Here is a 27013-nt window from a genome sequence, read left to right on the forward strand (position 1 = left end):
GTAATGTCGTTGGTGCCTCCCGGTTGGACTTAGCCCCAAAACAGACGCTAACTGTGCAGGTTCACCACAAACTGCCTCACTCAGACCACAACGGGGCCTCCGTTAGTCCAGGTCCGGTGGGCGGAGGCCCGTCTCGTCTGCAGGACCAGAGCTTGTCCTCGCTGCTCTGGTTGGAGTTGACACCGACACAGTTTGTCAGAACCTGCTGCAGTAAAAAGAGAGAGAGAGTTTATCTAAAGGGCGTCTTGTGCTCTAGAAACACTGGATGTTTCCTCTTGTACCTTTTAGGGTTCTTAAGTAAAGCACCGTACCACCCTCTGTTAATTTCAATGCTAAAACATGTCTTGTGTTATCCACAGTGTGCTGTACCAGGACGGCTTTTATGGAGCAGAAATATATGTAAGTTTAAAACTATTTACATGTATTTTCCCTGATCGTCTTGTGGATGTGGCTGTGAGGTGGTAATGAATTGCTCTGTCTCTCCGTAGGGAGGGTACGCAGCCTACAGATACGCCCAGCCGGCTGCTACTGCTGCAGCTGCATACAGTGACAGGTATGTGGACGGCCTTCTTCCGTTTCCACAGCACTGCAGGTAAATAACCAGGGTCATTTTATATCCTGCACCCGGAGAAAAACACACAAGTTAAGATGGACGGAGGCTCAGTCGCAAGAATTGTTTGTAACAACCGTAATGTATTAAATAAGTCAAATGGCTCTATATATTTGAATCCCCAGTTTCTGCCATTATCTTAATATCTTTAAAACAGAAGCACATCATAAAGTAGTGCAGGAAGGTGTTGTCATGAATACATTCACTATAGGGTTGTGTAACCCTAACCAAGTCGTCACACTCCTTCCCTTTATTACTCCTTTCTTCCCTGACAGAGCAGCACAGAGCAGATCATTATTATTCTTTCCTCCTCCAGTGTGAAAAGTTTTTAGAATATAAAAAATATTCACTGGTCTAAATTGGAGAATATGTTGTTTTCAATTCTTAACCATATGATCTGGTTTTAAACCCAAAATGACCATATAGGTTTGATCAATAAAAATGTATCTCTCACTATTTATGCTAAACTAGTACAGGGTCACTCCGCCCGCATGCTGGAATGAGAAAGGACGTGTGATTGGTCGGTACTCTGTGAGCCCGAGCAGCTCCCTCGGTTAACACGCTCCGTCTGCTGCAACCTGGAGCTCCTTTCATGTGGCCTTGTGAGCCCACAGGGGTAGATGTTGTCACGTTGTGTGCTGCCCTCCAATCTCCACGGTGGCTCACCGAGACAGATGATGAGCAGAAAGACGATTTAACATCCTGCCACGGGGGGCGTGGAGGGGAGTACGTGAGGCAGTGGCATCCACTCCATCTTTCAGTTGTCATGCGCCCCCCTCACCTCCAGGGCCTGGTGCCGCTCCGAGCAGCTGTCCTCGGCCCTCTGGGAGCCTGCAGTCTGCTCGGAGATTGACCATGTCAGGGCCGATAGGGAACCGCCAAGCAGGAGCCTGTAGGCCTCTGATAATGTAAGATTTATCAGGAGCAGGTAGTGAGCGGAGGGCTTGGGAGGGTTATGAACACAGTGTAGCGAAGCACAGCAGGTGAGCGGCACGCCGATCTCCACCATGTTTTACACGTTTCCTTTTCTCCGAGATGTAGCAGAGACTGAGTTGTAATCATCGGGTGATGAAAGGGGCCCAACTCAGAGTGGATGGAGTGGCGAGCGAGAGAGTCTGCCTCTATTCTGTCTCTCTAGGGCAGTTGGGCCCCCCCATTGCTTAACAAGCCAGGTCGGAAGAGGCATAATGCAATCAGGATTGACCATCAAATGTCCTGTTTCTATCTGCTCTTCTTGAGCCTTTAACAGCCTGGAGTCAGCGTTGTTCGGCCTTTACTTCACGCTGCTGTGGGTTCCACTGTAACAAAACTACTACTTTACTCTTTCCACCCATACCATGAAAACCATGCAGACCGACAACAGTCACTGGATGCCCGTCAATTCTAAGGAAAACGTATAGACCGGTGTCTGTGTGTATTGAGCAACAGATTCCTAACTCTGATTGGACTAAGACTGATCAAACCTTGATAGCGATTGATTATTGATGAAAATGGTCATTTGCAGCACTAGACCCTTGCTTCTCCCTCCTCCCATGTGCATTTCCCTAACATCCTTTGCTCAGGTCTCCCAGTGAAACTTACAGTGTAGCAACACCGCCTCTTATCTCTGCCCTGCAGACCTGCGGTGGCCTCCCTTTACTCCTCGAGGAGAATAAACAAACCAGACAGGAAAAGAGGAATATAAATAAAGCCGTCTGGTGGCATCAGAGAAGGAGGGATGAAGGGGTAGAATGAAAGAGGAGAGGAGTGTTGAGGGAGGGGATTAGTTCCAAGCCAGTGCTGTTGAAAAGACTAGAATATAAGCCCCAGGAGACAGACAGAGATGCAGGCTGAGATGGCAGTCGGGGAGCCCGGAGAGGAGCAGAGAAGGAGGTGAAGGAGATGGCATAGAAGGGGGAACACTCTCAGATAACTGTTAGCTAAACATGTTAAACGTTACAATTTAACATATAACATAATCATTTCCTTTTTCCTTCCAGCTTTCTGCTTCCAGATATATTTTCTCTTTACAACCGTACACTTGCTTCCCCCCGTGCCATCATTCTCTGTGTCCACACCACAAAATCATCTTTTTCTTCATTCATAATCACTTTTCTTTCTCCCTTCCTCCATCTACTACTCTTATCACTATGCCCGTTTATTTTCTTATCTTTCTCGTTCTCTTTTTTTTTTCTCCAGCTGACGTTACTTTTATTGCCACCACTCCCCATCATGTGGAAGATAAAACACTTGTCCCCTTTTCCTCATAAATTGAAATGGGTAAAACAAATCATTGCAATCACACACTCTCACCTTTACAACGTACATTTATAGGGACACATCGATTGCATTTTCATCCCATAGGCCTGTTCTTAGTGTGAGTGAGAGGAGGAAATGATTATAGATCTCTCCTCCGGACCCCAGTTAAAATCGACGACCCAATGCCTTATGTGTCTCATGCATACTCATTGTGGTGGGTTAGACTCCCTATCCATTATGAAACCTATTCAATCAAAGCTAACATACATAAGGTTTATATCTGGTAGTTGGAATTTGTAAAGGAGGAAACAATTAACAAAGTGTTCCCCAACTGATTAAATTCCCCTTTGATTTGTACTGCTTCAGATGAATCCATATGGTTTTATGTTTTGGGGAATAAGTCAAAATGTCTTCAGATTTAGCGACATGCCGATCAAATCATAGGAAGGTGGCGACAGATCATGTGACCTGCCGATCATATCATAGGAAGGTGGCGACAGATCATGTGACCTGCCGATCAAATCATAGGAAGGTGGCGACAGATCATGTGACCTGCCGATCATATCATAGGAAGGTGGCCACAGATCATGTGACCTGCCGATCATATCATAGGAAGGTGGCGACAGATCATGTGACCTGCCGATCATATCATAGGAAGGTGGCCACAGATCTTGCGAGCTGCCGGTCAGATGATGGGAACATGGCGATAATCAGAGAGGCATGGCAACGCTAAAACAATAGTGGGACATATGTATCGAAATAAATAAATACAACGAGAGCCTAGTGACGGCTGGTGGTCGAGCGAACGGTTTGGCCGGACCGGGGGTGCGGAGGTGTGGGGGGGTAGTAGTCAGTCCGCAGGTGCTCTCTGTCCGCTGGCTTCGGTCGGTTATCAAAACATTGGTCAAATGACCCGTTTCAGACTTAATGAATATAGAATCCCTTTGTATTCATTTCTAAAGCCTTGCATTAAGACACACATCACTTTATTTAAGACGCTGCGCTACTTGCAAGTCGCTGAGATCTGCTAGATTGTCAATAAAGTTTGAAAAGCATGTACGAAGATTTCATTTAACGTTACATGGTATTTGCATGTCGCTAAATACCCAACTGTGATCAACTTATGCTGTTCTGAAAAAGGATCCGACCACCAACCACCGCAAACGCAACCGGCCGTTAAGGCAAAGGAACCTTCCACTGACCATCGCCACCTGCCGTTCTGACAAAGGAACCTTCCACCGACCACTTTTCGCACTCAGCGTCACTCTGTTTCTGGGGCTACTTCTACCAATGTTACCATGAGTATTCTGCTGGTTGCTGCTGTGTGTACCTGAAAGGTTCCTAAACACACACACACAATTCAAAGTGGGAGACCCAGCGGTCAAAAGGAGTCCACATCTTTTCCCAAACACTGGGTCAGTACCCAAAGGATGGTCACAGGAGATTTCATTTTGGCCCCCAAATAACAAAATGTATAACCTGTAATGTATGTCTGCAGTACACCTTTGAGTCACACGAGGGAGACAGACTGTTCATATTCTTCTGAACATTGTCTGCTTATACTACTGCATCCAGTTGCGGCTGGTGGAAAATGTTCCAGGTAGGGTAATCGAATCACTTTCAGCAAACATCCCAGATTGATTTAATGCAAAATAATTACAGTATAAAAAACAAATTACTTGATATTTAATATTTATTCCAACTCCAAAAAAGCAGTGAATACCATTTTGACAATCGTATTTCGGGGTAAAATATTTAGGGCAGAAAGAAGTTACCCCCTAGTCTGGCCACTCGGACCACGCAAGAACCACTTCAAAAGGCCACACTCATTTCAAACCTGCTGAGCTACTTACTGTCAGGCGTGATCAATGCCAGCCCTGATGTTTGCAGTATTTCCATAGATTGTGTTTTGTCGTCTGGTGAACATCTTGGAGAAGTTGTCAGACTTAAGGTATTGTACTATGTTGTCACAGTAAACTCTGTTTGTGCTTGTTTTCTCCTGTGTAGTTATGGCAGAGTCTATGCAACAGCAGACCCATACCACCATACCATTGGTCCTGGAGCCACATATAGCGTGGGCACTATGGTGAGTCTGATCCAAGTTTCTTGTATCTGATATAATGATGAAAAGGTAAAGCATCCTCACTCTCTTCTTTCTTTAATACCTTGTTGTACGACCAATAGTTAATGTTTGTTTTTAGCTAGCTTTGCAGCTAACATCAAAGATGAAAAAACAATCTTTACAGAGGAATAAAAAGATGATGGGGGTGAAACTGAGAGCACAATTTATTTTGTTTGTAGGTGTTTCCTCCAAAGATTAACGACCATCTAGTAAATGCTTCAACATGCCGTGAGAGATTAAAGTAGGAGCACAAAAGGAGGAACAGTAGAAGGAGAATTAAAGTTCTCTGCTGCTCGTTGCAGCTTCTTGGACAGATCAGATGAATGCAGACGGGATTGTGATGACGGGGATCAAAAGCGCCACCTCCTCTGTTTACCCCCAATCGGCCCCAGGCTTCCCCTAGTGCAGCTGCTAGCTAAAAGCCTTCATTGATTATAACATGTTCTTCCTCTTCATTTACCAACTAAAAACAGTGGCCTCCTTATTACTCTACTCGTTCTTCTCTTTTATCTTCAAATTTCCTCCTCCCTTTTACCACGCTCTTCCATATCCAGACCCCTCACGTTCAGTGTGTATTTCTAATTCTCAATGAAATAAAGACATGACACGGCAGACTTTTCGGTTGGATAAACACTTTTCCTGTAGATGAGAATCATTTCAGATTCACATAAATCCTTATCTTGCCTTCCCTGAAGTTCTATTTTGGAAATATTGGTTCAGTTTGATTCTTTGAGGTGCTGTGAGTTTGGGCCGTATACAGGATGTCACCTTGTGGACTAGGTAGGCAGACTCATGTTGTCAGATGTGTTGATGTACAATACGTAGCCAGGACTTGCTTACAAAGTCTCTGACTTGACTTGAGTTGGTGTCATGATACAGTTACCAGGTGATTTTTCATAAACGGGGCCTTGGCGGTATGAATGAGATGGCTGAATACAGCGCTGACGTTTGTCTGAAATCCCCCCAAATATTCAGTAAATCTGGTTTGCATTGGACTTTTGCTAGCATGCATTGTCAATGCAGGAATTAGTGTCTCCTCTATGCAGCCAGCTGGAAAGTAAGTCTATGGAGGTTGGCTGGTGGAGCAGGTGGAGCATGTGTAACAGATGTGTTTAGTGCATGGAAGTAGCCGACTCAGGTACTGATATTTTAACAGACAATAAAACACTGACATTGCCTTCTGGTCTCCGCACATCAGCTCCCTACACACAGGGTCTCTAGAGGGGAACGTATACGTCAGGGCGACCGGATGTAGTGAGTACAAACGACCAAACGTATACTTTCATCGTCTAAAATAATGACGCACCACAGCTGAAAACTGTGGTCATGTTACCCACGGCAATGGTTGCTGATGTTAACAGTTATATTTCTAAGAACACAGCGAAATAGTGCGACATCATTTTTCCCTCAACTTACCTTCAACAGAGCAACACGGAAGCCAAGGAGGCGCAGAAGAGATGAATCGCAATTTCCACAAATTTAACTCATCAAAATAAAATTCACACACACACTCAACAAGAGTGTTGAATAATAACCAAAAATAAGATACAATACATTGAAAACGACAGTGTATTTCTAACTCCGTTACACATGACAGCCCTTCATGCAGGAGGCCAGAGTCTAACAATGAGCATCTTTAGTGGATTTTAACCAGGATTTTTAGATTTACTCCGTTCAGTTACCTTATTGCAACTTGTTCTGTAACTGTTGTAACTGTGTTCTGCTGCATCAATCTTCTGTTTTTTGACAAACTGGCATGGTTGCAAATATCATGGAAAGTTGGAATTCATTTTTAGTTTGACGGCATTGATGATATTATTGTTATAGTGGCAGTCATCACTGGCTCTTCCCTCATTGCATTGGACGCCTGGATGCTGGATCAGGTATCGGTGTGTATGCAGGTATATTTCCCAATCTGATATGCTGTCAGATATTATCAGGACAGACTACAAAGGATCAACACATGCACACCGCTAGCCGATCCATATATCCAGCCTGATCCATGATGCACATGTGCAAGAGGGTTGAGAAGGAAGCGAGACGCCTCCCTTACTTTCATTGTCAGCTGTGGCAGGAAAAGACGTCTGCGTCTGGAACAAAAGCCCATGTCACGTCCTTCTTATCTCTGTTGGGAGTGGAACACGGCTGTGCTGGGTTAGCAGAAGGTTAGCCAAAGCTAGCAAAATGTTGAAAATACCACCAGTGAAAGGGCCACATGTTTTCAACACTGCGCAGGTCCAGGTATTGTAGGGAAGATATTGTAATGCATTATCTTTACAAATATTTGATTACCTGGTGGTTTTCGGTGTATACAGTAAAAGAAGAATCCAGGAAGGTTCCAGGAGCAGTTGTGTTTTTTATCTCTCTAGCAGCACGATTTTTTCAGCTCACCAGTCTGTGGTCCATTTCACACGTAATCAAATGTGTGTTTGAAATAGTTGCTAGAATAGCCATGACGGTTGTCCCGTGTTAGTCTCAACAGTCTTCTGCCTCTCCTTGAACAAACAGGAAATAATACATTGACGTTAATTGCAAACTTGCTAAATTAGATCAAGTATTAAAATGACTCCATTCAACCAGCACATACAGACACAATCTCCTTTGTTCACCAATTAAACACGAGACAAGAGGGGAAAAGGGAGGAACATTACTTTGGAGGAAAGAGAGAAGTTTTAACATTTTAATATTAATATTCTTTACGTTCTACGTTGAATACTGATCAGAGCTTTTCATCTTTGATGTTGCAGGCTAGCCTTTAAAGAGGAGGGTGCAGTCGCTTCACTCCCTACTAGAAAAGACAGAGGCCTTTCCTTCCCTGCAAAACAGACACAAAAAACAGCAACACATGAAATGAGTAAATAACCCTCTTCACCATCATCATGGAAAACTCAAAATAAAATGCTTCCAGTTGGCACATGTGACCCTGAAACTCCAGAGTCGCTCGGAAGTTGTTTCTCCATTTACATTAGAGTGAACACATTGTCATTTATCGATGTAATGTACTTATTTTGGAAAGAACATTTTGTCACTCTGTTTTGACTTGAATGTATTTGTATTGACATGTGTGAGATGGTAAAAATGAACAGTCAATGCAGACAAAGGAGAGTAGCAATTTTAAACTTTTAGTCTCCTCATTTTCATCTCTCAAAATTATTGGTCGGCAAATTAGTTCCTTCACGGTGGCCTTTTGCGCTGGTTTTAATTCCATTTCATTTCTTTACCTTGTGTTTCAATAAGTAATGTATCCCCTTAAATATTAAATACATTAATGTTCTGCAATTAGAAATTAAGAAACAAGTTTTAGATGGGATTTGTTAATGATACAGCCATGCAACCCCTCAGAGAAGTGGCTTAATGGGACCCAGAGCTGCTTAGCCCAAAGGGGGTAGAACTGCAACAAATCCCAACCAGGAAGGGATGCATTATTAAACCAAGGCGAGAGGAGGAGCGTGATGTATTACCAAATCTGAATGCAGGAGGAAGTGATGTATTATCAAGTACTACGACAACCATTGCAAAAACAGGCTGCGGTGTGTTGGAGCCCATTGATCGTTGGCACAGTGCCAGGGGCAGGAGGTGTCCCGTTACTGCTTCATGACTTTAATAAAGGAGACAAACCCATTATTTCTGTTTCATGACTAGTCACGTCCTGCTCACACTGAGCAATAATCCCACAGACGCTCAATATGCATGAGGAGAAAAACTGACGAGTATATTTGACCCCTTAGTCAACATAGTGTGATCCTCTTGAATTTAGTTTAATACTTTAATACAGTTAAGTTCAATACAAAATGATCAAATGTGTCTTTTTATAGTTCAGTTAGGTAACTCTCAACAACTATAATTAGTCTTTTGGAAGTAGGTGTGTGGGCAGTGGAGGTGCCCATTCTCGACCTCGTCTACAAGGCGGTGATTGGTCAATTGTTATACCAGGAATCAGCTGTGAAATAGCACAATACCAACTCATTTCATTATCATTATCACAAGTTGGAGACTGACTTTAATCTGTGATGTTTCCCTTTTACCTACAAAAACACCGGCTCAGACCACCTCATTGAGCGTCAATAAAAGGACATATTGGATCCTCAATGCAAAAACAAGATCTCCCAATTTGATTAGTTTTCAGTGGGAGGAGTTGTCACCCAGAGCTCTAATTCAAGACACCAAAAAGTGTAGTGAAGCGAGTGGATGGATGCTCCAGTCAGTCCTTCTAGTTAAATGTTTTTAGTATCTGGACTTGGACCTGTTTTTTCAGTCTGTTTTTCTCTAAATCTCTCAAAGTAACGGCCATTCCAGGACTAGTATGTTTTAAAGAAGTTGTCAGACTGGTGTAGAGAAGCAAATTGATAATTGTGCTCAACCTCCAACTTGCATCAAAACCTCCGCTAACAGTAATACAACTGGTTGGTGAGGGTTCTATGAACCCATCTCAGGAACCAAGCTTGAAAGCAGGAGATTTATGAAGTCAGTTAACAATATTTATTTTGCAATTTTATGGATGCATTTCATGTTTCATGCAAGTCTTTTTTTGGACACAAATATGATTGGAGTCAGATTTGATGACTGGATAACTTTTGGTGCTACTTGTCACAAGGTTTTTAGTAGTGCTGTCAATAGAAATTAGAAATAGAAATAGAATAAATAGAAATAGAAATTAATTAATTAATCACACATTATGAAATTCAATGTTGAATTGAATGTTATTGTTGTTGTTACAATGTTGTGTATAATGAATGTTTGTTTTTCTTCTTAAGACTAAATCTTAAAAGTAACGAATAATCACTTTAGAAAGCATGTATTTTAGACATTGTTGTTTAACTGTTGTTTTAAACACAAAAGTACACATATTTGATCAACTTGGAGGCAGAATATGTTAAACGAGTGACTCTACCTGCTGTCCTCGTGCACTTTGCTTGTTTGAAGTGTCAACAATCTCCCCCCATTTCGCCAGAACGTTTTCAAACCACGTCTTTTAGGGACACGGTGCTGGTCCTCTGTCACTCACCCCCTTTCTGTTTGACACGTGGAGTCATTTGTCTGCAACGTTCTCTGCTGTATGTCGCGCCTCTGTTTGTTTTACTTCCAATGCAAAAAGCTCTCTCCATCTTGATGTCACTGACTGCAGCTAGCGGCCGTTTCGTTTCATGGGGCCAATTTTATTTAGACCGGAAGTAAAAAAAAGAAAAAAGTTGCGTTGACTGCGTTAAAATATTTTAGCGCATTCATCTTGAAGAAGAACAAGAAACAAGAAAGTGCAATTTCCTCAAATAAGCCAATTTACAACTTGCTATAGATAAGAGCCATTATAAGTCCAATGTAAGCGGTACAGTTAGTTAGTGTGTTAGTGGAGGTAGAGTCTGAAGAGGTGTGTCTTTAGTCTGAAGATGTGAAGGCTCTCTGTGGTCCTGATGTCTTCACAGACCTCCTTCCACCATTTAGGAGCAGGACAGCAAAGAGTGGAGATCTAGTCGAGTGTTTTGCTCTCAGTGAGGAGGAACAAGCAGTTTATCACATGCAGAGCGGAGAGTGCGGGTCGGGATGTCGGGTTGGACCAGGTCCTGGATGTAAGCTGGACCCCATCCATTCACAGCACGGTACGTGAGCACCAGTGTTTAGAACTGGATGAGCCACCGGTACCAGTGAAGAGAGCGGAGGAGTGGAGGAGTGTGGGAGAAGTTAGGAAGATTAAAGACCAGTGGAGCTGCTGCATTCTGGATGAGCTGCAGAGGTGGAATGGTGGTAGCAGGAGACCTGCAGGAGAGAGTTACAGTAGTCCAGGAGGGAGAAGAGCCTGAATCAGTACCTGCGCTGCCTTCTGAGTGAGAAGAGGACGTGTTCTCCTGATGTTGTAGAGCGTGTATCTACAGGATCGTGTTGTCGCAGTGATGTTGGGAGTCAGGGAGAGTCGGCTGTCAGATGTGACGCCGAGGTTCCTGCAGTCAAAGTGGGCGTTAACACGGAGTTGCCAAAGTTGACCTTCAGTTGACTGAGAGATGTCAGTCAGACAGGCAGAGATCCGAGGGAGGGAAGGAGAGAATTAGTTGGGTGTCATCGGCATAGCTGTGGTAGGAGAAGCCATGCGAGCGAATGACAGCGCTGAGAGAGTTGGTGTAGAGCGAGAAGAGGAGGGGACCCAGGACGGAACCCTGAGGAACTCCAGTAGTAAGAGGACAAGGTTCCAACACAGATCCTCGCCAGGTTACCCGGAAGGTGCGGCCGTCGAGGTAGGATGAGAGAAGGGAGAGAGCAGAGCCTGAGACACCAAGTTCCTGAAGGGAGGAAATAAGGGTCTGGTGGTTGACTGTGTCAAATGCAGCAGAGAGGTCCAGAAGGATGAGGACAGAGGAGAGAGAGGCGGCTCTAGCAGTGTGGAGTTGCTCTGAGACAGCAAGGAGAGCAGTCTCTGTGGAATGGAATGTGAGGAAGAAGGTCAGGATCGGTACATTGTAGAAGCTGTGATGGAATGGGGTCAAGAGGGCAGGTGGTCGGACGAGTCCAGAGTGTGTCCAGTAGGGTCCAGAACTTACTTATTTTACCCATTGGACCGTTAAATGCAAATAAGATATTACAAATAATATTATTTGTGTGATTACTTTACTGTGTTGCTACAGAAAAATACATGTCAGTCAATGTGGAGACTTAAAAAAAAGGGACAGTAAGAAATACATAATAATCCAAATAATTTGTCAAATTCAATTTCTTAAGAGCTGAAAATAAGTCTTTAACACTAGGCTGATATATGACCAAATGTATGGTCTCAAAGTGTAAGAACCATTGTGGGTGTGGCTTATGAGACATAAGAGCAGCACAGGCAACTCTCCCTAATACACCCAAGCATTCTGGTACACACCAATCTCACTCGCTCTCAGCCAGTCACACACAAACACACACACACACACAAACTCCCCCACCAGTAAATAGCATCTGTGCGTGCTGTGTCTGATGGGATCGTAAGGAGGGGAGTCAGCATTGCAGAAAGAAAGAGGAGCGAGAAGAGAAGCAATTTACCCCAGATAAGAGAGTTCAGTCAATAAGCACTGATGTACCAGACGGGCTAGACCCCCCCCCCCCATCACCCCCCCACCACAAACACACACACACACATGAACAATGCTAACACATTAAAAAGAAAGGAATCCCAATAGAGAAATACAACCGACACTGTGTCAATCCTATTAAATATGGAGAGCACAAGTTTAACGACGGTGGCGCATGGAGAGAAGAGAGGGTGCGCCGGGAACAGCAAGGTTGGCAGTGAGAACCCCGGCTGCCCCATGTCCCATGTCGAAGTGTCCCTGAGCAAGACCTGACCCCTAATTGCTCCCCAGACCAAAATGTAAAACCATTAGTTAAAAATGCAATGTAAGTTGCTTTGGATAAGAGCGTCAGCTAAATGGCCTGTAATGTAAATGAGTCAGTCTGTTTCTTGATTTTATGACAAACCATCGCGCCTGTGTTAGGGGATGAAGCAGACAGTTTATAAAGTTGTCATTCATGTGTAATGGAGGGTTTTATTTTCCCTCAGTCATCCCGAAAACAAGTTAAAAGAGCCTTTTTAAGTTAACATGACGTATCATGTTCATATCAAGCTCATGTTTCACAGTGAAGCAGCACTGTTCCCTGTAGTTAAAGAAACAGCTGTGACTTCGAGAGAGCTTTTTATGCCTTATTGTCATCTTTTATTAACCTTAACCACACTCTAAAAAACGGGACCAATGGTAACGTAAAAAAATTGTGGCAACAAAGTGACAATTAATATAATTGATTAGAATTTACTTACTCAACATTTAAGCAAATATTATTGAAAGAAATAAATAATAATAATAATTAAATCTAAAATATTTTGACAAGGAAAAATGATTCATGTCTACTAAGAAAATCATCATAATAAATTTATATTTACTTAATCTTTGGGTGAAATTTACTTATAATTACTAAATATTTAGATGAATATGATTTACATTTACTGAATATTTAATTGAAATTGATTTACAGTTACTGAATATTTGGGTGGAATTGATTTATATTTACTTCATATTCTGGTGGAATTGATTTACAGTAACTGAATATTTGGGTGGAATTGATTCATATTTACTTCAAATTCAGGTGTAATTGACTAGCAGTTACTGAATATTTGGGTGGAATGTATTTATATTTACTGAATATTTGAGTGAAATTGAGTGTTATATACTACTAATCTTGTTCAAATTAAATTTGATTTACTGAATAAAATAAGTTTTATCAACTCACGTTTTAGCACATTGTTAGTTAATTCAACACATTGCCGTTGCCCTTCTGGACTTAAATTAATTGTTTAAATCTATTCAATACAATTACGTGTCACTTTGTTGCCACAATTTTTCTATGTCTAGATCACTCAATACATTTTTGTGTAACAGTAAACTTAACAAACACATCATCATACATAAGTACAGCAGGTTAAACTTTATTTGTGCAAATTTCTATAAATACATACAGGAAAAGCTGCATTAAATGAGCATGGTTTATATACATTTGAACAACAGAAATAAAGCAGCATTAACACTAGATAGCAACACTAAAACTGAACTCTAGGAAAGAGCCAAACCTAAACTTCTCAATGTGAATCTTAAAAATATAATTAACATGCATTGAACAAACAGTAACCACATTGGAGAGTTCTAACAGTAACAACAATTCCCTTTTTTCTCCAAGGGTCAAAGGTTTGAACAGTCCAGCTCCAAGAAAACTTGGAACACCTTAAATGTGTTTAAGTTTCTTTGAATGTGCAAGATTGACTGCACACGCAAACCCAACCAGCAGACAGAAAGCCCTTGGAAAGTCCCTCAGTGCAGTCAGAACTTTTACTCCGTCCAACACGATACCGACGTCTTCGACGTGTTCGTCTTGTTCCTGTACATTTTCATCTTTTGTATTGCAAGGTCCTGTGAAACAGCGTCTTCACCAGCATCCTGAAATAGCAAGAAGATTGAATATTACGCACTGTACATCCAAAAGATTATATATATATATATATATATATATATATATCAATTAGTGACAGAATAAAATGTATTGTTTTTGGTTAATTTTGACAGCTGTTTGGGGGATTATTTTATTTTCCAAACTCTTTGTACTTTGCTGTAGGCCGATACTGAAAGGCTGAATACGTTAAAGCCTACCTGATCACTGTAGCCTGACGGATGAACAAATACAATTAAAACTTGAACTGAATTAATAGGATATCTTGTAAGATACTGCATGATCCAAATATAGTATTATTTGATACATTTTTAACGTTTTCATTACATTTTGGGCATGAAATTCACGCTGAATCCACTCTTCTGATGGGATCAATTTAATCCAGATTATTTGGATCAAAGTGATCCAAATCCTACAAAAAAGTTCTGAAAAACCCAAACTAAAGGTTTGATCCAGATCTAAACCAAGACTGCATTACGTGATCTAATCCGATTATGTAATCCGTTTTTTCTTTTGAAAAATCCATTTTCAAGATTTGATCCAATCCGTTATCCAAAATCCTGTGGATTACTTTTGAAAAACCGGGCCCTGATGATCAGCCTCACCTTCTGTGATGAGTGGCAGCTGCACACAAGTGCACACTTCAACCACGGAGAGGCGTGGGAGGGGAAGCCTGCAGGGATCGTTGTGGAGCTTGAGGGGAGGGCACAGGGGAGCTTGTCTGAGGGAGGTATTTGCCCAAAGTGATTAGTATGTTGGTCAGCTCTCAGTGAGGCTCTCCTCTGTGGACCTCAGCCCCCAAACGTTCCTCCTCGCTTCCCCCTTCTCACCTTCCCCCTGTGTGGCTCCACTTCTGCAGCCGCCCCGCTATATAAATGCACCTGAGGACGGAGCCTGAGACGAGAGGGCGCCGTTATTGGCTGTGATGGGACCCCAAAACTACAAAGTTACGTCGGCTTCTTCTTTTCTCCCCCCGACCCTCCATCACACACATCTCCTTCATTCGCCTCAACAACTCGTCTCTGAGAATTAAAGAGGTTCTGTCAAGACGAGAGCCTCCCAGGACAGCCTCACTCTCTCCCCCGCCCCCCCGCTCCTCTGTGTCCTCCCCACTGAGTGTAATGTACTCTACTGCTCAGTGTAAAGAAATAGGAATCATTTTGTGCAGACATCACCAGTGACAGTGATGCTCACTTGATCCTGCAAGGCCTCAACATTAATACTTTTTGGAGGACTGAAGTTGTGTGATTAATGTCTTCAACAATCTGTCTGATCACTGCAGCACTGGCATGAAATGAATAATGAATACATAATATAATAATAATGTAAGTCATTAGAACTTCCATGAAAAGAAATGGAAGGATACCAAAGGTAGTGTGGAAAGATGCCAAAAACAACAGGCTATATGTAGTGAAGGGAAATGTGAATAAAACCATGACAAGGCAGCTATAAAACATAACTAGTGTTATGGCTAAAACGTGTTCCTTTTGCCCCTTTTCATGCGTCCTATTGGTTGTAACCTCGCAGGGAGCGGTGCCTCCAAACAGAAAGCAGCGATGGTCGCTGAGCAGACGGCTATGAACACGGCAGAGAACGCCTGCAGCCGCCAGACAAAGCGTCCACGAGTCCGTCGGCTTTGCAACTTTATCTTTAGCATAATTATGGTCTTAGGCCAGAGGTCTTCAACAGGGGCTCCATGACCCCCAGGTCTGCGGAGGCACTGCAGGGGGGTCGCAACATTTTGGGTTGATAAGATTTTTTTATTTTTATTAAAAATGAGTTTTTATGTGTTTTTTTCAACAAATTGAAATGTCTTCAGAATCAGAATTGAATTTATTGTCTTTAAATACACATTAACATGAACCCAACATATTGTAGCAAACGGATAAGGACGTTATCTTTCAGCAATGCACACATTCATCTCTCAAGCTGGGCACCGGTTCCCTCACAGCACCTTTCATGCAAATACCACAGCACTAGCCAGTCAGATCGCGTTGGGGGTCCTTGGCCTGAAAAACGTTGTTTTAGGCCTTTTCTGTCAACATTTGAGAGGGATCTGATTCATTTGCGAGGAACAGGTTACGGATGTCATGACACATGAAACATGTGGAGCAGATCAGATCATTCATGGCCAAGTTAAAACCACTTGTGGTATTTTGCCAAAGCACCACGCTGACAATATATTAATATTTATTTCTTTTGCAATTTTCAAAACAAAGGTCTCATGATCACACTGGCCAAATTTGAAAAGAATCAGAATTAATCTCTGAGAGGAGTTCAGTCTTTTACAACTCAAAAAAACGCTGAAAATAGGCTACAATGCAGGCCAAGTCATTTTGAAGTTAGCCACACTGCTTGTGTGTAGTTCACTGTTCCATATTGCTGTATCAACAAGCTTTATAGGATTTCTGATCACATTGAAATAATTATACACAGAACATTTTGTAAATATCGGAATCAGCGTTTAGGAGGAATTGGCAAAAGTGTCTTTTTTTTGTTGGCAAAAGGTCTTAAGTCTCTGCTACCAACTTTTGAGAGGGATAAGATTGACCTGTGAGGAGCAGGGTGTAACGTAAAAGACATTCAACTTCCTGTTGTCACCAGGTGGCGCTATGGCTAAGGTTATAAATGACCGTATGGATGGTTACAGGGTAAGGAGTTCATAACATATGAGAAATATGGAGCAGATTAGATAAAGTATGGTGTTTTTTGCCGATGCTCTGCGCGCACATAGTTCAACATTTTTTCTGGAAAAATGAAACCAGTTTCAAGATCACACTGGCCACATTTGAAAAGAATCGGGTTCGGTCTTTACAACATATTTACAACTCTGAAAAATCCTTAAAAGGCTTTCATTGATTAACTGCAGCGCCCCCTAGTCTTCAAATTTTGGTGATGGCAGGCCAAGTCAAGTTCTAGGTCTCGCCAGATTAAGCCACATGGCTTGCAAAGTTCATTAGCCCATATTCTCAAATCTATAAGATATCAGCACGATCTTTATGATTCAGAGGGACATTAAACCAAAAATGATCCACAGAAATGGTTGTGACAACATTTTTGCTCATTTCTCCTGAACACTGTGTCCGACAGCATTCAGGAGAAATGAGCAAAAAATCTAGTTCGGTGCATTTGCATACCATGATTGACTTTTTTGTAGAGCATACCCAAGACCACTTGTGTGCCAAATTTCCAGTCAATCCGGCATCGGGGGGAACTGGCCTGCTTTGGTACTTTTCACATTTCTAGGTATAGAGACATTTCTGTGTACCCAATATGATCACATTTTTCACCAGTCCTAATATGCATGTCAAATTTAACAACGTTTTGAACATGATAGTCCCCAAAAAGGCAAAATTCCTTAGAGAATAATAATTCATGGTAAAACCATAGGTTCCTCTATGACGAGTCGTAGCGAGGAATAAGTTTGGATGTCTGATGGTGCCAATCACCATCAGGCGCAGTCACAGGAATGAGCCATAACCCGATTCTATGCGCCATGCACACCAACTTATAGGCAAGGCAAGGCAATTTTATTTGTGTAGCGCTTTTCATACACAAGGCCGACTCAAAGTGCTTCACATCATAACATTTCATACAATAAAGTGAAATAAAATGCAGGAATTAATATATATAATATATATAGGAGCACCCAGCTCACCTATAGGGGGCATACTTCGCTTTTAACACAAATAAAAACAAAAAATTGTTATTTAAATACGTGGAAATAAACTTAAATGCAGCTCCTACAAGTACTCTTCATTTTGATTTTGATTTTTCATTTTAAAAGTGAATTAATGTAAAATAAGTGATAAAGTGGGTTTGATGGCTTCTCTTTGATCTCGTAGACAATAAGAGATTCTCGGTGCCTTTATGTGTGAAGACATATAAATACAGGATATTTCTTAGTTTTATTTTTTTCTTAATCATAACCAGGACAAGGCAACTAAATGTCTCTTAAATTCATGAGAAGATGAGTCTTTTCTTTATGTGTCCCCCTTTAAACTGCAGCACAGATTATATTATAGTATTTAAGATAAAGAAGTCTGACTTTCGATGTGAATCTGTATTCTTTAGAACCAGGATTTGTGTGGTGCGGAGGCCTCTATGGTTAAAACCAGTAGGCTGCGGGTTAATCATTAATATGAAATATGAAATAAAAGTGGGTTATTACACAAAAAGAAACATGAATTATAAAAATGCCCTTTGTAAGATTACAACTGAACTTATTTTTATCTTTAATAAATAAATACGCTTCAGCTCCTCCTTTTACGTAGACACTAGCTAATGTTAGCCTGATCTGTGCAGCTAACAGCTACTTCATACAAACATGCTAAACTCAGTCAGGGAAACTGTCACTGGACATCGGAAGCTGTCAGTCATGAGAGAGACGGAGGAATTAATACTCACGTGTCTCCTCATGTCTGTTTCTCAGACTTGTGCCACTATTTGTTGTTTGCGTGGAATAATGTGTTTGAATCTTTTCAGATTCCTCTGATGGTCGTGATGTGTAACTTTTCTAATTGTTAAGAATGTAAGCGTTATGTATGGTTAATTAAATGTGATGCAATGTGCCACTGAGCCTGTGGATGTGTCCTCGCCGCCTTATTGCTGTTTCAAAATGAAACTGGAATTTACTGAAACGTTGTTTTCACACCTGTGTTTGTTGTTTGTTCCGAGTCGGGATTAATATGACACAATATTGCAGTTTCGTTTGTGTTCACGCTGCTACATTAAACACGAGGCTAAATGTTGTAAAGAAACCCAGCGTGAGCCATGCAGCTATAAATGGGCTCTGCTTCTTTATATGTTCTTTTGTTAAGGGGATTTAAGAGCCGCTGCCTTAGAACATCAACCAATCAGAACCTGGATTATCAATGGAGTCATTTACAAACAGAGAGCTACACCAGCTAATGAATTCATCCACTGCTGCCCGTGGAAACGCTCCATGGTCCTCTGGTGTCTGAGTGAAGGCCCGTCACACGCAGCGACACACGGCAGCTTCTGCGTTTACCTGCACGTGTTGGTCAAATGGTCGTCATCAGGACCTGGTTCAGAGAGACCGATTTCATCCTGCCTCCATGTCTCTTTCCCTGCTCCTCTCCGTCAGTCCCTAACCGTAACCAAGCGTGGACAAACACGTTCATATTCATCTCACTAGTAAAAAGGTGCTGATTTCCTCTTAAATGGCAGCGGCCTTCCTTGGTGAGAGGCTTTCATTAAGCAGATTTACCCCAGCCTGCCGCTCGCTGACCTTTGTCCGGTTGTTCCCGAGGTCATGAGGGTCACTCAGCGAATATGCTTCATGTAAAATGATTAGTGTTGTTTTACAAATGTCCGGTTTACACTGACCTGCTTTTTTCTCTTTTGTAGTAAATAAAAGACTAGAGGGATGATTACAGACGGCCACCAACTAAAAAAAGAGAAGAACTACACGGACACAGCTAAAAAAAGATCAGCTAAAACAAAAAGATCCTATTTGTAAAGGAGCCCTTCTATCAAGAACGGCAGTGAAGACGGACGCTCCGAGGCCACAGCCGGTGGTCCTGGGGGGGGGGGGGCGCCCACCCTGGACGATTGGAGGAGACCAACTACAGAAGTCACCATAAAACATTTTATTTTTGTAAACTTTTTTAAGTTTATGATTTCCAAAAGGAGCAAACATAATGTATGTATATACATATTATATTATGTGTGTAACAGTAAGTATGTTAAAAAAAGAGCATATTTGTGTCTTTCCAGTGTAGCTGAGGAGATGCTGGCCTCGCCCCCCCCCGATTACCTCCTCCCTCACCCTCTGCTAGATGGAGCGGGGTTGTGGTGGGTGGGGGCGTGTTACTGTGTTGGGGGGTGGGGGTGGTCTGCACATAATAAATGCAGTAATCTAGTTGTTACTCGTTCTGTTGAGCACTTCGCATTTTGTAGATTCCAAAAAAACAAGAAGGACAAATGCGTTTGTGCGAAGAAGATCCTGGAGAACGCTCAGACGGTCTGCTCGAGGCCTCGCTGCCCCCCCCATCGCCACTAAAGTGTCGTGGTGCTGGTGTGGAGTGAACTGCTCGGTCGGGACGGGCGGGGCCGATGGCACAGGAAGCCGAGATAAAGTCTCCCCCCCACTCGTCAGCTCCCCCCGGCGAGAAGGGACGCTGGGTGGGGGCGGGTTGGGCGGCTTATAAGAAGTCAAAAAAAGTGTCACGAACAAACAAACGTTTTACTAAGAGTCTCTTTCTATTTAAATGGATCTCTGCTTTAATGAAATCCTTCTATATTTAAACGTTGTACTAATAACAGTCAGGCTTGGTGGGAGAGTCACTTGTAGCCGTTTACTAATGTCGTATTTATTGTATTACCAGTAAGGAGAAAAAAACTTTATATATGAATATAGATATATCTATTTGTGATCTGCAACTCTTGGACATAAGTTTGCCTTTGATTTTCAACTTCCAAGCAGGATTCAATGCACTGTCGATGTATGATGAGGTTTCTACTTGTGTGACGTTTCCTTTCCTTTATTCAGCTACTGAATGTATCTTCAAAAACTCTAAAACCTTTTAGGTAGATGTTGTTGTTTCATTTATACTTCAAAAGAAAAACACACAGCGCTCTGTAAAATGTGTAAAATGTGTAAATGATATAGCAAAATGTTTCTGATAACATGCAGGACCCAGATAGGGTGCAGCGCCGTGGTCCCAAAATGAGAGAGAGTGAAGGAAAAAGGCAGAGATGAGGGAAGTATTTAAAAGGAACACCAATGTCCTGCATCCAGCGGGAGAAACAGAAATGTGTATCATCACATTTGATAAGAACAAAGAGACGGACTTTTGCCTCCTGTGTGAGACGGAGGACGAAAGGTCTCCTTTGAGGTTCATGGGGTGGACAAAATATCAGATACTTCACTTGGTACATCATGATGTGGACACCGAGTTGAGTCTAAATGGGTTCATACTACTTTGATTATTAGCAACAATGATAAAAGAATGATCTGGAAAAATGGGGACATTTTTATCATTATTTATTACTTTAATGAATATATAGCTAATTTAATCTGCCCCTTTATACATGTGTGTGCGTAACAAAATTATGAATTACCCTGCAAATATCAAATATCTTGAGCTTTTATTGAGAACGGCAAGTAAAGATCTGGTCTTTACTGCCTCTGTCGGGCTTAAAGGGTTATTAAAGTTTGACGCCCTGCAGCCGTTTCATAAATGTTAGTGATTGCATCACCAACAGCTCCAAAAAATCCACCTGGTTTTGGTCCCTTACTGTTTGTGCCGTGTGGCAGAACGGCTACAACAACAGTTTGAGGCCTTTAGTGGTGGACTGGTGGACCCACATGAGGCGATCCGCGTCATTATTACACAGAAAAATGTCCTCATCTCAGGGTGCGTTTGTTTTCTACAGATTAAACCTGATCGTTCTTAGTGTACTATGCATTATGTACATGTGATTAGATATTTTTAGGTGAGGATTTCGTTGAAAAACTGCTTTTCTTTTAAAGCTGACAAACAACTTACAGATCTGATGTTGAATGAGCTCATTTATTTTGTGATTCTGTTATTTTGTCCACTTCCTGTAGAGCACAGTGTGTAATGCTGAAAGTGGAGTGACCTGAGGTGCCCCCGGGTAGGTGGCCTTCGTCCTCTCCAGTTCAACTCCCCCTATGAGCAAAGACCCCCCATGCAGCTGCATTCCTTTCTCTAAGTCATGTGACGTGCCGGTGCCAGCGTGCTCTGAATCAACTTGAAGGTCAGTCTGAGTGGTTGTGTCCAGTGGACGGCCTTTTTAATGCCTGTCCACAACTATCACTCAGCATTCAGCTTTTTCAGTGGGATGATGAAGTAAAGACACAAAGACAGAAGAGGAACCTACTGGGACTTTTACAGAAAACAATCTCATGAAAAACAACTAACGATGTCAAGAGATCCATGTATCCTCCAATCTCTGCCATGTTCTTCCGCACTTTTCTGTTCTTTTTGTTTTTCCGTTAAAGACTTCCTTCATGTTTACATGTGCTGTAAAGGCGTCTGTCCATCATTAGTGGTTGGAGAGGTTTAAAAAATATTTGCCGTGAATCAGCTTTTATTCAGATATGTCTGATTACTCAAATCCTAAGAAAAGCCTTCTGATGAAGCAAGCATGTCGTCCTTTATCTTGGTCCCTTTGTCCTTCCGTCCCTGTTCCCTCCCATCACCTGCTTTACAGTACACATCTATATGACAAATCCTTGTGCTTCCTACCTAAACACATGTGGGTCAGTGAAAATCCCCCTGTTCCTTTCTATTGTGCAGACCTCGGATGCAAGCCCAAAAGGAACTATTATTCCCTGAAACCTCCAGGCATCGTTGCCAACCCCCCCAGTGTAACCCAGCTAGACCCAATCTACCATCCATGAGCCAAAACCACACCTACCTCCCCATGTAACCCACTGACCTCCACCATACAGGCCACAGTGTACCTTCTGGAGAGACACATGTTCTGCTCAAATTAAACACGTTTCTTTCACTTCAGCCCAAACTGTGTATTTATCCGCAGTGGTCAGAAGCATCATAGAAATGATCTTATCTTATCTTACAACTATTCAATCCACTTCAAAAGTGTTGGTGAATGTTTGAAATCCTATGTGGAGCAGGTCGTACTTCATGTCATTGTACCACAAAAAGAAATCAGTATCAGGGTACATTAAACTGCTTTGGTTGTCCCCAATTGCACAACTTAAAAGATAGAAAAAATATATCACACACTCTAAATGTATATATCTTCACCCGTGCAGTTGACTATAGATTGACTCACCACCTTGCTATGTGGTTTGACTTGTGGTGTGTGGTTTCTTATGTTTTTGCAAGGTTTCAACAAGGATTTCCAACTTAAATAAGAAGTGTGTTAACTAAAAAACACAGCTTGCTGAAAATGTATGTGGTTTAGTCTTCCTTTGTTTTGCTATAAGTATACTTTACAAATCCACATCACCCCCTGTACCCAGACAGCCTCTCTGTCCTATGCAGATCCCCAAAGCACAAAGGTTTAAATGGTAACATGTGAGTACGATACAACAACACATCTTTCCATTCTGTTTGAGGCTTCAATATGCTTTTGTATTACTTACTTACAAGTATGTAAGGATCCTCCCATTCCCTCTGTCAACTGCAGAACCTTGTATTACTGTAAATTACAAAGAGACTCTGTGTGTGTGACTGTAGCTTCACTTAACCTGTTCAATCGAGACTTTCCTTTTCTCTGCGAACACATAAACAATATATATATGTCTATATATATATATATATATATATATACACACATACATACATACGTATATATATATATATATATATATATATATATATATATACACACATACATACATACACACACACACACACACACACACACACACACACACATATATATATATATATATATATATATACACACACACATATAGTTATATGTATATTAGTGCTGGGCACGTTATTTATTTACAGTTGTTCCTTAATGCCAACAATTATTGGTGGATTATTGGTTAACGCATTTATTAAACTTGTGAACACCCATACAAACTCATCAGAGGTTGTAATGTTGATCAGTGTTGGTTTGGGAGGGGCATCATCGAACATCTCAACAAATTGGGGCATTTAATGCTGCGTCCACACCAAACGTGACGTGAATTATTCTCGCCACAGGATTTCATATCCAATCTATGCACAGACGCGATTAGACTGGAGAGGCGCGTCAACCGACCTCATGAGTTCAGACAACAAAATGGCGTGACGCTGCGGCGCGATAGCCTATCAGCGTTGAGATCCTCCCACCCGTCACTGACGTCCTGCGCAGTTGCCAAATCAGAAAAAATGAAGGATGTCATTTTAATAAATGTTACTTCGTCCATGTTTATTGGAGTTTTAAAAGAAAACTTAACAAACAGGATACAACCATATGTGCCTTTTTTACAACATCCCAACACTGCACTGAACACACACATAGGACACACTGCTACTAAACATTAATTGGGGCGACCATGGCGCGTGGAGTAGAGAAGGTGCGCTGGTAACTGAAAGGTTGGTGGTTCGAGCCTCGGCTGCTCCATGTCCTGATTCAAAGTGTCCTTGAGCAAGACACCTAACTTCTAACTGCTCCCCGGGCGCCTTTACTGGCAGCACACTGCTCTCACTGTGTGGGACGGGTCAAATGCAGAGAACAGTTTCCCCAAGGGGATCAATGAAGGATACTTTCTCTCTTTTCTAATATTGCAGGACATTTGCTCAATAATAACGTGTCTAGCTCTTAAAAGAGCCATTTGGATGCGCCTGAGCATTACACGGTGTGTTGCCATAGGACAGTTTCCTCAGCAGTCACCGATCCGAGACAAAGAGCCATCAAACGAGCTAACGGCTAGCATTATGTACCACTGGAAGCAGCAATCACCTAGACGCAGTTCCTGTTGAAGTCGGTGAAATTCACCAAACTGTCTGCCCCTACGGATGTTGTACCCACATGGGACGAGAGCATTTGGTGGTCTGACGTTAGTAAAATCTCCCCAACAAGTACATAGTTGTTATATCTTTCATTGTTGATGGCAGAGGGGAAAAAAGGGCGTTTGGTGTGAACACAGCAACACTGCTCTTCTGGCTCACAGGTACCCAAAGAGAACAGAACTGGAAGAAGGTACCAACCTCTTCTCATTTTAAACGTGAAGAAGGTGCAGCTGATAGAACCAAGTTATTTGTTCACTGTTGATGGGAAGGTGCCAGTTATAATGTAACCTGTTTTGCTATAACAGACTAGATCAAAGGGTAATGCGCTGACAGTGGCAGATTTTTATATTTGATTTGATTGAATTCCTTTTTCGATTGAGATTTACAAGATATATTTGAACTGCTACAGTGTAAAGGGAATACAGGGGATACAGTCAATTATGCAATTGACTGCGAATAAAAATTGAAATCTCTGCCCGGCACTAATATATATATTTATAGTACCATTTAAAAGATCGGACACATTTTCTTCAATTCAATGAGAAAGTGTGTCCAACTGAATAGTAACGTATATGTAGAGTTAAGAGAAAAAAAGGAAAACTAATAAACACAACTTTTCTGCTTCCAATGTGCTCCAACTAAACGATACTATTCATTACATTATTTTTACATGATTAATATCCCAATTGTTATTATTGCAGTTATTACTACCATGATTACTATTAATAAACATTCTTTCATCAGAGTTTAATGTGTTTAAAGCTTTATTTTCCCCATTTATGTGGACAGGCGGACGAGGAATGAATGTTAGGTTTGATAAACTTTCGTGTTTACTATTGTTACTTTGAAGCATAGCCTTTTCCTATAAACTATCAGGACAGGAAATGAGGATAACTGCATACAGGGCTCAAACTTTTCCTGCCGAGAATCCTTGTTGCCATTATCCTGGGCAGCCTGGACCTATAAGCGGCCCCTGATGATAATGTTGGAGGCTCATCTTGGCTCTCCTTAGTCGGGGACATCATTCCCATACGATCTCTACGGTGGTGCTTGTAATGATATGTGAAAGTTACAGATTTAAGGTGTTAAAAAGAATAGCTTGTTCATGAATATAAAAATGTATATCCAGGGGGATGTAATCAGGGCTGTAGTGGAGGGTAAACGCCCATAAACGCCGTTTACGCACCTCTAGAATTTTGGAAATAGCGTTTACGCACCTATAAATAGCATTTACGCACCTCTAAGTGGTGTTTACGCACCTCAAAGTTCCCTGCGCCTTGTATTCTTCCGTTAGAATAATCCGAAATAAACCCCGTCATTCTTCAAAGCAAAGGACGAGAAAACACCTGCCTGTCTTTGCCTCACTTCCTGTCTGGGTCTGAGATTCTGGATCAGCTCATACCGACCAGGACATCCTGCCACCTCTGCAGCAGCAGAGCAGATGTTGAAGCACCGTCTTAACTGTTCATCATCAGTGGACACAACAGAATAAGGTATTGTTTTCTTATTTCATATACAGACAGGGCTGTAGTGGAGGGTAAACGCACGTAAACGCCGTTTACGCACCTCTGGAATTTTGGAAATAGCGTTTACGGACCTATAAATAGCGTCTATGCACCTATAAATAGCGTTTACGCACCTCAAAGTTCCCTGCGCCTTGTATTCTTCCGTTGGAATAATCCGAAATAAACTTGGTGTAATTTTAAAACAGCTAAGACTACGTTTCCTATTGTTGAACATATAAACGGCGTAGTCTGAATCATGTTCATCTGCGCTGTATTACGGTCTGTGAGCATCCAATCAGTGCCTTGCAGCTGCAGCAGCGACCAATCAGGATCCAGGAGGTGTGGACAAGAGCCTGGACAAGAAAAACGCCTGGTGACGCGTAGTTTACAAAACAAGTCTGTTCTCAATGTTAAAAAACCCCTGCTGTATAGGCTATTTCTGATGACATAGGTAGTACATGAGTGTTCCTTTAACTTATGTTGTCAGTGTAATTGACAGGCTGCTTAACTGGTTAACTCTTAAATTCAACATATTTGTTCAGGCAGTGAGAGGACAGGCAATGATGCAGAGAGCACAGGGAGAGGAGAAACACCAGGTCCAATAGAGAGAGAAGCACAGAGGAGCCATGAACCTCAGAACACGTGTTCTGGGGTTCATGGCTCCTCTGTGCAAGGCAGGACCGGACGTGGAGGACAAGGAGGCCCTCTGTGCACTACTGTGAAAAGGAGACTCCGTATGTAGATAGTTCTTAATCTGCAATTGTCTTGTTGTGTTGACATACTTTTCTTTACTGTTTTCTTAAATTTAATAAACTACAAACTACTAACACATGTATTCATTGTCATTGATTGTATATGACTTTTACTGATAAAATTCTGCAATATAGCCAGGACAGCCTTACAAGAGTCGCGACGCTTTGTGTTGCGTTGCTTCGCATCGCGTCGAGGTCTATGATCACAAAATTCAGAGTTTACCCACCTCTAATTTTACCACTACAGCACTGGATGTAATGATATGCAGAGGTGTCAAAAGTATTCACATTCATTACTCAAGTAGAAGTACAGATATTAGGGTTTAAAAAGACTCCTGTAGAAGTTGAAGTATCGA

The 27013-nt window shown here is 41.9% G+C and overlaps 1 protein-coding gene across 4 annotated transcripts in view; it reads left to right on the forward strand.

The window, feature by feature from the left end:
- The window catches only part of rbfox3a (RNA binding fox-1 homolog 3a), a 145836-nt gene extending 120693 nt beyond the window's left edge, over window positions 1-25143 (forward strand). For 2 of the 4 annotated variants that reach the window (XM_078103010.1, XM_078103011.1), the window contains exons 9-12: window positions 360-399; window positions 489-553; window positions 4856-4934; window positions 7718-11528. In XM_078103010.1, coding sequence (XP_077959136.1) covers window positions 360-399; window positions 489-553; window positions 4856-4934; window positions 7718-7729 — 196 coding nt within the window. In that variant the 3' untranslated portion in view covers window positions 7730-11528. Of the gene's footprint in view, window positions 1-359; window positions 400-488; window positions 554-4855; window positions 4935-7717; window positions 11529-19301 lie in introns of those variants that run through there. The other 2 variants (XM_078103012.1, XM_078103009.1) reach the window with 2 other exon arrangements.
- Window positions 25144-27013: the final 1870 nt, after the last annotated feature.

Source organism: Gasterosteus aculeatus, chromosome 5 (genome assembly GCF_964276395.1).
Source record: "Gasterosteus aculeatus chromosome 5, fGasAcu3.hap1.1, whole genome shotgun sequence".
NCBI classification, from domain to species: domain Eukaryota; kingdom Metazoa; phylum Chordata; class Actinopteri; order Perciformes; family Gasterosteidae; genus Gasterosteus; species Gasterosteus aculeatus.